Genomic DNA, 12,281 nt, shown 5'->3' on the forward strand with positions numbered 1-12,281 from the left:
GAACTTGTCTTCTTGACCCCAGGCCCAGTGCTCTATCCAACGAACTACCTAGCTTCTGGAAAGTAACTACAGTATTCTTGTCTCTCTTTTGTTCCATAGCTGTGTTCTGTGGAGATCCTGGCGTCCCACCCTATGGGAGGAGAGAGGACCGGGGATTCTCTTACAGGTCATCTGTTTCATACTCCTGCCCACCTCCTCTAGTGCTTGTGGGCTCATCAAGAAGGTTCTGTCAATCAGATGGGACATGGAGTGGCACCCAGCCCAGCTGCATAGGTAAGAGGATATTCTAGCACCAGGCAACCATACTGCTTTGGCAAATAGCAAGTCTAAGTGTTAGACAGAGTTATCTTGCAGATGTGGTATGAAACCCTAAGCAAAGATTTCACTTGACCATTTCTGGGCCTTAGTATTTAGAGAAATAGTTTTCCTTTGACCTCTCTGAAGAGAGAATGAAATAGGCATAGCTATAGTGATATTGGGAATATAGAATCAACAGAGAGAAGAGAAGTCAAAAAGGTGAGGAGGTCAATAAACTCTACATACTTGTTTGAAATAGCAATTCTGCCAAGTGGGGAGAGGAAATCTTCCAAGTTCTACATGTGGATTGTTTCTATATTTTTATAACCCAGATCCAACTCTTACCATGTGTGCAGACCCTGGCGTACCCCAGTTTGGGATGCAGAATAACTCCCAAGGCTACCAGGTAACTGTAAAAATAAGTACTAAATTGATCAACTCCTTCCTCATATTCCATCTGGCCCTACTAAGGGTGAAACCAAACAAAGCTATTGTTTAAGGACAACAGCAGCTTAGGGTAAGGGATTGGATGGAACTTTAGAAGTTGGGGATAATTAGTTTTCACTGCCTGCTGGAAATTGCTGGAGAAGGGAAGGAGAGCAGTTTTTAGACCACTTAGAAGCAACATTGTGTAATAAGGCCAAGAAGCTGAATGGATGGTGATAATGGGGAAAGAGGTGAAGGATGGTGATGGGGAACCCAAATGGAGAGTTGAAAATAGGTGATAGATGAAAGTTTGATAAGGGAGGGCAGATTGAGGGTAACAGTGGAGGTTATAGTGAGGATAATAATGGGAAAATAGTTGGAGACTTGATCTGGAAAAGACAGGATGATGATACAATAGATGGAAGATGATGATGATGATGAGATAGAGGGAAGGTTGATGGGGGATAGTTAGCAAGTTGATGATGAAAGAACAGATGGGAGATAGATAAAGGTGATGATAATGGGGACACATGGAGGGTGATAGGTGTTATATAGAGAGGGTTAGTGATGAAGGTATAGTATAGATGGAGAAAGATGATCAAACAATTGGAAGGATGATGTTGATAAGCAGGTTCTTGAAGGATAGTGGAGGGTTCAAATAGAAGAGTGATAATGGCAATAGTGAATATGAGAGGGGAAAGCCTATTGGAGTTTGCTAATGAGGCGCTTGGTTCTTATCCCAGGTTGGAAGTCTAGTGCTTTACCGTTGTCAAAAAGGTTACTTGTTGCAAGGCTCTACCACTAGAACCTGCCTCCCCAACCTTACTTGGAGTGGAACTCCACCAGACTGTGTCCGTAAGTAGTCTTAAACTATATCACAAGAAATTTTAATTACACAACATGGAAAACTAACCTATGACATGGTGAAATAATAGCTCCTAGAAGTTCTGGTCTTTTAAGAGAGGATTTAGGAAATGAGGCCACAACTACTCCTTTTCCCCTTAGTAAAAATGTTCATGGCATAAGGGTCTTAAACCACCTCACAAATACCCATATTAGCCCCACCTTGCCTTGTAGTAGGTAAAGACTCTTTGTCACCAAGGTAGATATCCAAGGGCAGAGATGGGTTTACCTTCCTGGAGAAATTTAATATGCAGAAAAATTCCCACCTTTCTGGGAAGAGGAAACCTTAGAGCAAGGAAATGGTCCTTACAGTCTCTTTCCTGTCTTTTAGCACATCACTGTAAGCAGCCAGAGACACCCACCCATGCCAATGTAGGTGCCCTGGATTTGCCCTCCATGGGCTACACACTGATCTACTCCTGCCAGTCAGGTTTCTCTCTCAAAGGCGGCTCTGAACACCGTACCTGCAAAGCTGATGGCAGCTGGACAGGGAAACCACCTATCTGCCTGGGTGAGCCTACAATGATCTACTGTTGCCAGAAGGAGCATGTATGTGGGGGGTGGGGGAGGGAACTTTGTGAAGATGAGTATTGACAAGGAGGATAAAGGAAACTCTTTCATTCCCAGAATTTTTCTATCCTTTGGAAGTCAGAAATTTAGAAATAAGGCATAAGAAATAAGACTCTAAAATGCATTCTAGATTGTACATTATTTGAACCCCTCTGTAACTGATTCTATCCCTCCCCATTCCCTTTAGCTTTGAGTCATGTCAGCAGCAGACAGGGCAAGTATCAGGAAAGCAAATTCAATCTTTATTCCAATATAAGAACCACTTTAGGGATTGCAGGGCAGGGGTTGTGGGTGGAGATGGGGTTTGGGGTGGGGGATAGCTGAAGTTTGTTGGCAAAAAGACACATTGGAAATTCTCTGAGAGTTTCCATTACTTTTGCTTACCCAGCAATTCAGATCATGGTAGCTTCAAATTCATCAGGTCTGAAGCTTCAAGAGAGGGAACATAAGAGTATTTTTACTAGTTCTGCCTTGGAGACCAAGGGCGCCCTGCAGGGAGCTGTAGACAAATGGGGAAGTGTGTTAGGTAGCTTTGCGAATGGTTACAATTGAAGTAAATTCAGAGTAATTCCCAGGTTTGCATTGTGAGGGTCCAAAGTCCTGGACCTGGGAAAAGCATCTTCAAGCCCATCCTCTTTACATCAGGGAAGCATACAAAGCTGAACACAAACTTTTCCTGGATATCCCCCATTCTTATAAAACCTTTACTAGACCCTCCATCCTCTTATGATATGATTCCCTATCTCTTCTCCCTTTCTCTGCCAAACTCTTTAAAAAAGCTCTCTGTACTCATTGTCTCCAGTTTCTCTCCTCTCACTCTTTAACCCTTTGTAGTCTTGCTTCCAGACTTACTACTTAACTGAAACTGTTCTTTCCGAAGTTACTAATGGTGTCTTAATTGTCAAATTTAATAGTTTTTTTTCAGTCCTTATCCTTCTGTATCTCTCTGCTGCATTTCATACTGCTACCCACCCTCTCCTTCCTGATATGCTCTCCTCCCTAGGTTTTCGTGGCACTTTTCTCTTGTCCTCTTCCTACCTGTCTAACTCCACCCCACCCCTTTCTTGGTTTTCTTTGCTAGTTCATCATATCATGGCCCCCTAATTGAGAGTGTTTTCATCTTCACTGACTTGGTATCATCATCAGCTTTGACAAGTTTAACTGTTATCTCTATTCAGATGAAATTTACAAAATAACCAATTTATATGTCTAGCCCAAGTATATCCCCTGAGCTTCAATAATATATCACCGGTTATTTATTTGACTGCAAACTGGATGTCCTAGAGACATCTCAAACTCAACATATCCAAGACTGAATTCATTATCTTTAACCCAAAACCCTCCCCTCTTCCAGACTTTCATATTTCTAACAAAGGTACTACTCTCTTTCTAAGCTCCCAGGTTTGTAACCTTGACATTAGCCTTACCTCCTCGCTCTCCTGAGCTCATTCCACTTTTTCATTCTGTTGGCAAATCTTACCATTTCCACCACCACATCATCTCTTCCACCTGACCCTCTTTACTGACACAACTACCGGCTCAGTTTAGGCCCTCATAATCTCATGCTAAATTATGCAACAGTCTCCTAATTGGTCCCCTTTCCTAAAGCCTCTTACCACTCTAGTCTGTCCTACACATTGCAGTCAAAAGGTTTTTCCTTAAGCACAGATATGACTATGTAACTTCTCTCCTCACCATATTCAAGGGGTCACTGTTGCCTGTAGGAAAAGATACAATCTCTGTTTAGCTTCTAAAGCCTTACGCAACTCAACCCCAACCCATCTTTCTGGTCTCATTAGATATTACTCCTCTTTGGGGTGTAAGATGTGTTCAGGGAAGACTAGTACCTCTGGTGCACTGCCAGAAGGCTGCCACACCCTTTTCAGGGCTGCTTTCCACTTTTGGTGTCTACCTGTTCCACCTAACTCTCACTTGTGGTTCCAAGAACCTGTAGCATGCTCAGCGGTCACACCCTGGTAAAGCTTTTCAGCAGATGGGCTAAAACAGGTTGAGGATAACCGAGGAATCTCAAACCTGTCAGTGAGTTAGGGGGATGTCTACTCCAAGCATATGAAAACTTCCCCTGGTGCAATGGGCGGATGAAAACAATTTGTTCCAAAGGCCATGAAGGCAGCTGAAGCAGGCACTGTGGAGCACTTAGAACTTGGTTAGACATCAAAGATACCAAGATCATCCACTGCATCTTCAGCCATCCCCAGTCATCTTGGCTCTGTCCTGCCACTGACTGTGATGACTCTGGAGGAGAGAGTGAGGCTGGTGACTTCATACAACTCTGCCTCACTTAAATCCAATTTACACACAAATCAAAAGACATCACCCATGCCATTTTACCATTTTTACCTATCTCAAAGGTAAGTGACAAAGCAGCAGGTGCAGACATACTGGGAGCTGTAGTCACAACCCTGCATACCGGCAGCTCAGGCCATAGGGTTGTCTTCTCACTGGAAGCAGCAGTGGGATTTGGCAGACCCTGGGTATCTGAGCAGCCTTTTAAGGATTTCACTGTTCACCTCCTGGTATGAGGAAGGGGCTAGAAAAGATGACCTAATAATTATCTGCTTACCCAATCCTGGCCTGATTACCTTGGCAGGTGGGGATCCCACTCTGTGGTTGAAACACAAAAAAATGTACAAAAACTTCCCAGCATGGCATGCCCTCATCAGAGAGAATCTACCCCAGATGTTCACATGGACTATTTATGCTCGACCTGTGGTAGAGCATTCCGAGCTCATATTGGTCTGATCAGCCACAGTTGGATGCACTGTAACTTGACTCTAACGTAGTCATGTCATTTTGGTCCTCTTCGAGAACAGAGGGCAACAACCAACCGACCAACTCCTCCCTAGCCTGGGATTCTTTTCCTCACACACAACACTCCATTTCCCGTGTCTGCTTCTTTGCACTGGCCATCTCGAGTGCCTTGCATCCCCCCACTCCCACCTCATGGAATTTCTTTCTTTAAGATGAAACTCAGGTACCATCTTCTGTATGAAGCCGTTGCATATTTACCTCATTTACAGTTTTCTCCCCCCCCAAAATACTTTGCATTTAACTACTTTGAATATGTTTGTTTTTATTCACTTTATGTTTTTGCTATGTTTACATATGTGCAGGTTGTCTCTGCCATTAAAGTGTAAATTTCTTGTGAGTAGGAGTTATTTCATTTTTTCTCACTTGTAACCCTAACACCTTACACAGTGTCTAGCATGCAGTAAATACTTAATAAATGCTTGATTGATTGATTGATCAATCATTCCTTAGATACTCACAAAAAGTGAGGGCTGGGTTTTTGCTACCAATCTGAATCTTGATTCTTCACATCCTTCTTCCTAACCTATAATGGCTGGTCAGAAATATGGACTTTTTGACATAAATAGAAGCCACTACGTTCTTTCTTTGGTGTAATGGAAAAATTTGGAGTCAGGTAACTGATTTTTGCTGCTTTGCTTTGCTTTGCTACTGATGTGATCTTCAGCAAGTCATTTCCCTCTCTGTGCCTTAGTTCCATTGTCTGCCAAATGGGATATGGGACTAGATGATCTCTACGGTCTCTTCTAGTCCCAGATCCTATGATCTTAGCCAGTCTAACTTTGTTGACTTTGGGACTCATATCTCTGTATAGCACTACCCTGGAATTATCTGAGGCCAACGACCATTTCTCCTCTCCCAAAAGACTTTCAGGGAGACAGTTTTTGCTTCCAACTCTAGACTGGCGCAGATTTGGAAGATATCTGTTCCTGTAAAATCTTCCTTTAAAGACAGTATTTGCCTGAGCAGGTGATGGAAATTTGGTCATTACTAGAGACAAAGCAAAATGAAAAGGCTTCTGGGCATGTAATATGTTTGGGAGGAGTCAGACCCACTCTTGCTGCTATAATATCTCCTCTAAGAGGTACAAGGAAAGATGTATGTCTTTTCTATCAGTGGAGCATGTTTGCCTAATTCTTCTCTATGTATATTCAAAATGAGGCCTTCACAGTCTGGATAGAAGAAGGCTGACAGAGAAGAGGTTAAACCTCTATACACTCATGGAAAGGGATGAAGAATTAGAAAAAATGCTGGATTTACATTTGGGAAAGTTGGACTCAATTCCTTGATGAAGCACTCACTGGTTTATGTTATCATAAGTTGCAAAGAAGTTATGTCATCTCTCTTAGTCTCTGTTTCATGATTTCAAAAATGGGAATGATTCTTGTACTACCTTCCTTGCATAGACTTGAATAAGGAAGCCCACCTTCACCTTATAACTAGAAAGTAGTCATTTTAAGATGAACAAAAGTTTCTTACTTTGGATAGTAAATTAGAGATCATATACCCTGAGAAGTAGCATAGACTGGAAATATTCATTAAGCTAAAGAAGGATTTGAGAAGAAATTCTTGGATAACAGAGCTCTAACATGTTAATTAAGAGCTGAGGGTGTTTGTGGAATATTCCTGTGTATGATGGTAATGTTCTTTGTCTGGAGAAAGCACAGATGACTAAAATCAAGTAATGATGTTATCCTGATTTTCTTGTTCAGCGGAGGTTCGGCCCAGTGGAAGGCCCATTAGCACTCCCCGGGAGCCCCCTATTACCAAAGCTTCAGGTATGTATCATCTATAACCATAGCTATATCAAATCCAATCCAAAAAATTTAATGCCTATTAATTGCAAATCACTGTGCACTGTGCACTGTGTAGAAGTTTTATATAGAATTTTTAGTGTGAAACTAAGATCCATCCAAAGCAAGCTAACTAGCTAGCCAAGGAAGAACTGGAGAGTACAGGATTCTGAGTTGTCTTCATTTCAATCCAAATTCTAATACCCATGAAGTCTCCTAGATATAGATGGAATTGAGATTTGGGAATTGGGTCATTCATCTGTCTCAGAGCTCAAGGCCTTGCCCTTAATTTTCCTTTGGGGAATCTCATCCCAACAAACTCCTCCCTACCCCCCCTTCTTTTGGCTGGGCAATGGGGTTAAGTGACTTGCCCAGGGTCACACAATTAGTGAGTATTATATGTCTGAGGCCGGATTTGAACTCAGGTCCTCCTGAATCCAGGGCCAATGCTCTATCCACTGCACCACCTAGCTGCCCCCCTTCCCACCCCTTTTGAGTCCATTTGGTATCTCCTTCTCTGTCCAGACTTTGCTTAACTTGTAAAAAAAAATAGCATTATAGTTGGACACTTATATGAGATCAGAAGTGTTTATGGACACTTGAATGCCCATTCAACACATTATTTCCTGCTTCTGCTTTCCCACACCCAATTTTGGAATCTCGTTATCTAAAACTAATTTATAGACCAAGCTAAAGAAGGTGTTACCACATGAGCCTAGTAAGCAGGCACCCAGAGCTACTGTTTTAAGATTCAGTTTAACAACATTATTGAGCCTGTGGTGTACTCAGTCCTATGTTAGGCAATGATATGAAAATGAAATAGGACGCAGTCTTTGTCCTCAAAAAGCTTACAACCTGATATGACGTAGAAGATATTCCCACATATAATACAAGACATACAGAAATATAAGGCAGAATATGATAAGGGTAAAGGAGAGGCCCTGCTGTGAGAAATTTGAAGCAAGAAAGATCATTTGCAGCTATAGTTTTCATGGAAAGTTTCATGGAGGGGGTAGTGTCCACATTGGACCTTGAAGGAGGAGAGGAAGGATGAGGTAGAGTTGAAAGTGGCTAGGAATGAGTAGAATGTACAAAGGCATGGGGACTAGAGAGGATAGGATAAGAATAAGGAATAAACTGGTCTAATTCAGGTGGAGCATAAAGTACATAGAGGGGAGTCAAATGAAATCCGACTGGAAAGTTATGTTGGAACCAGATTTTAGAAATGTATGGAGTTTATTCTGTAGTCAATGGCGAGTCACAGAAGGTTATGAGTAGAGGAGTGACATGATCTGAATGATTCACAAGGAAGATTACACAGGCTGTAGGCAGTAAGTGCTATAGGAAATGAGAGGAGGAGGGAGAAAACTGCCCATGTATGTCTACCAAGTTAGCTGTTATGGACAGTAGTCACAATATAGAAATTTAAATCACAATGGTAATAGTAATCATAATTGCTGGACAGTAGTTACAATATAGAAATTTAAATCACAATGGTAATAATAATCATAACTGCAACCACAGTGCAAAAAAGGAGTCAGTAGTATAGCCCCATGGCTTCAGGTGTCTATACTTACATTCACAGACTATGGGTAACAAGCAAAGAGGACTAGACATCCTAGTCAAGTTTGTCAATATAGACATCATTGATGGGATGAGGACTGATGACTGGAATAGAATATGAAAAAAATATACTTCATTCAAAAGACATAAGTCAAATAAAAGCCAAATAGAAATTTATATTGAAAAGATTTGCTTACGTGAGAGAATCCATGGAACAGCAGAGAAAAGTGTTGAAGAGCATTTGGGTGAAGAGCAGTAGAAGCAGAGACAGAAACAATTTTGTTACCAAAATAGGCTACAGATACCTCAACAAAAAGAGGTAACAGGTGAGTTTGGGAGGAGGAGGGAATTAAAGACAATCACGGTGGCATAATGCAGTGATGGGGACTTCCAGAGCAGAGCAACTAACAATTTCTTGACTTGCCTTAATGATAATTCATCCTTTAAAAGGTGGAGGAGCCAAGAAGGAATGAGTTGTTGGAGTAGAAATAATAGCAACCTTAGGATCACTCTTAGAATTCATCATAGAGAGAGGAAAGTCAGGCATAAACAGGCATGTGCACTAGATTTTAGGAGGATAGACTTCAAAGGGTTCACAAAAAGGTGAGATCACATGCGCTAAAATTCAGCAGGTGGAAATCAGCTCAGGAAATATAGGAAGCTCTCAAGAATAGTCTTAAGAAAAAAATTTAAAAACCCAAAATATTTCATTGAGGAAGAAAAGGGGGTGTTATTTAAAGAGACCGAAGTGGATGCCTAGAGAAACCATTAGCTAACTTAAATTTTTAAGACATGTAACAGAAGGTGGAAGCCAGGCAGATAATGATGGATGAATACAAGTGTGACGAGTCCCATAAGAGTGATAGAATTCAAATTAAACTAAGTGACAAAAATGACAAAAAAGCTGTTTTTTAAGCTAATAGAAGAAAAAAGGATAAGTGACAAAGTCAAAGCATAGTTGCTTAATTCTTATTTCTATTTTTTCTGCCATGATCCAAGAGTGGAACAAACAAAGCTAATGAGAAGTTTTCAAAATAAGTAAGGAAAGAATAAGAGTACATAGAAAGAATAAGGCTTTGAGTAGCTCTAGTCCTTAGGTCCACATTGAGTATATATATTAGAGTGCTGAAAAAACTAGCAGATCTGATTTCTTAGTCTCCTATCAGTGAGATTATGGAGAATACAGGGGATGCAGAATAGGACTGAAGAAATGCAAAAAGTATCCTGATTTTCAGAAAATGAAGAAATAGAATCTATAAACTATAGGTCAATGAGCTTGACTTCAATTCCTGACACAGTTTTAGGATGCATCATTAAAACGTTAAATGGCTGCTTAGTGAACATCTAGCAAAGGAAGAATTGTTCCTAGGACCAAATTTGTTTCATCAAAAATAGGTCATGCCAAACCATCTCCTTTGTGTCATGGTTATTAGACTTGTAGATGAGGGGAATGTTGTAGATATCATTTAACTGCTTTTTTAGCAAAGCATTTGACAAAATTCCTCATTCCAGACTCAAAGAGTTTTAAAATTCATTGTCGTCTTGGCAGGAGGTCTCCCATGAATTTCTCGAGACCTATCTTTTTCCATTTTTTTGAATCAGTAATTTAGATAAAGGGATGTGACACCCTTTCAAATTTATAAATGACATATAGCTGGGAGGGAAAACAAGCACACAGGATGATAGGATCCAAAAAGATCTTGAAATACTAGAACATTGGACTTAATCTAATAAGATAAAATTCAGTAGGAATAATTGTCAAGTTTTACACTTAAGTTATAAAGTCAAGATGAAAAGATCATGGTTGAACAGCAATTAATGTAAAAAAGATCTTTGGGGAGAGGGGGACATATTGGAAGTCCAATATTAGCCAGTAATAGGATACAGTAGTCTAATCAAGGAGATGAATCTAATCTTACACTATAATTAGGTATAGAATCCAAGAATAAAGGGATAATTCAACTGTGCTTTGTCTTATGTTCAATTCTGGGCACTGCATTTTAGGGAAAACATTAATAAGCTAGAAAATTTACAGCTGAAGGCAACTAGGATGATGTAAGACCTTGAGTTCTTACCTTGTGAGGATTGATGCAGGAACTTGAGATATTTAAGCCAAGGAAGAGAAGATTAAGGGAGAGCATAGTGACAGTCGTCTTCTTGTATGTGAAGGACTGGCACATGAAAAAGAAATTAGACTTGTTCTGGTTGTACCAAGAGAGAAGAACTAAAAGTAATGGGTTAGCATTACAGAAGGACATATTTAAACCTGATTTCAGGAAAAAACCTTCCTAAAAACCAAGACTTCCTAAAAATCAAAGACTTCCTAAAAATCAGTTGTCCAACAATGAGATGGGCTTCCTTGGGACTTAAGAGTCTGAGTCACCACTTCTCATGAGTGTTATGGAGGAAATGCTTGTTTAGGGATGGTGAATGAGATAGCCTCTGAGGTCCCCTCCAACTCAAAGTCCCATGAAATCAATTTGAGCTTTAGTGTTTCACAAAGACTTTACAAAGGAAGAAAAAAGAATCAAATTGAGAAAGAATGCTTTTCCCTTCAACGAATGTCAAAAAGTATGGGGCTACGTACTGGAGGAGTCAGAACTTTAAAAGATATTCTCCATCCTAATGGGACTTGAAGTTTAAGAGAATGTGAATTAGTTCATACTGTGTCCCCTATCTGCCCATTTTTAAGCACACTGGATTTAGATCTGAGTTCAAAACCTAGCTCTACCATTTTTACTGCCCATGTTACTTTGAGCAAGTCACTTTTTGAGCCTGTTTCCTTTTCAATAAAGTGAGGGATGGGATTAATGTATCCCTAAGGCCCTTTCAGCTCTAAATTCTGTGCTCCCATGATCCTTCTTCTCACTTCTATTCCACTTCTATTCTATTCCACTTCCTCCATATACTGTTAGGAGTCTATCCTGTTTGGGGCAGTCATTGAGAAATTGGCAATTCTAAGTGCTTTTTAAATCACTCATATATTTTTAAATCACTCAGCTCTGACAATAAATGCACAAAGTGCTGTGTGGATATGAATAATGTTATAGTTATGAGATCCCTGCCACAGCATTTTTCCAGGAAGACTGCCCCATTACAATGAACATAATTTACCTGAAAACATAAAACCAGCAACATCCACAACAGCACCTCTTTTTCTTTTTCAAAGAGCATTCACATCAATTATGTTAAAATGACAATGTTAATGCCATCTTTCTGTCTCTCTCCACTGAGCTCCAAGGGCTTCCAAGGAATGCAGGACCTCTTCCTGTTGCCGCATGATGTACCTGGACCTGGAAGCCTAGTTGTTTGCCCCACAGTAAAGAAAGTCCCAAACAGTGTTCGTGGCTATGTGGCTATATGGGGGAGGCAGAGCTGAGCCCCATCTCTTCTCTGCACTGTACAAACTCCTCTTCTCTCCTCTTTGCTCACACCTTTAGTTCCTGGAGATGTGTTTGCCAAGAACTCCCTGTGGAAAGGGTCCTATGAGTACAAGGGGAAAAGGCATCCAGCCATACTGAGAGTGATGGGCTTTCAGCCAGCCACAGGCAAAGTCAATGCCACCCTCGTAGACCAAGATAGGGTTGAGCTACATATGTCAGGTAAGGAGGAGGCAGCCTTGTTGGGGGATGTGGGGGAGTGGGGTGGGGAGTGAACGTATAATTGAGGTTTCAGAGTCAGACACCAGGACGCGTTTGCCTTCTTCTCAGTAGTGATTCACATAGTGTTACATTAGGCTGAAATAACAGGTATTCCCATCAGGAAGAGCTGAGCTCCAGCCTAATGTTTGTTTTTCTGAACATGGTGAACATGCTGTTTATTTGGATAAGTGTTTGTCAGTGGAGAAAGGGGTATATACATATATATATATATATATATGTGTGTGTGTGTGTGTGTGTG

At 40.7% G+C, this 12,281-nt stretch overlaps 1 protein-coding gene across 1 annotated transcript in view; it reads left to right on the forward strand.

Moving 5' to 3' along the window:
* Positions 1-12,281, forward strand: part of CSMD2 (CUB and Sushi multiple domains 2) — a 914,813-nt gene that overhangs the window by 875,035 nt on the left and 27,497 nt on the right. The window contains exons 61-66 of the mRNA XM_027864466.1: positions 100-273; positions 630-703; positions 1,467-1,578; positions 1,958-2,137; positions 6,738-6,803; positions 11,822-11,983. Of these exons, the coding sequence (XP_027720267.1) occupies positions 100-273; positions 630-703; positions 1,467-1,578; positions 1,958-2,137; positions 6,738-6,803; positions 11,822-11,983 (768 nt within the window). The remainder of the gene's footprint in view (positions 1-99; positions 274-629; positions 704-1,466; positions 1,579-1,957; positions 2,138-6,737; positions 6,804-11,821; positions 11,984-12,281) is intronic.

This window comes from Vombatus ursinus, unplaced genomic scaffold (genome assembly GCF_900497805.2).
Source record: "Vombatus ursinus unplaced genomic scaffold, bare-nosed wombat genome assembly UNPS02014775.1, whole genome shotgun sequence".
Classification (NCBI taxonomy): Eukaryota; Metazoa; Chordata; class Mammalia; order Diprotodontia; family Vombatidae; genus Vombatus; species Vombatus ursinus.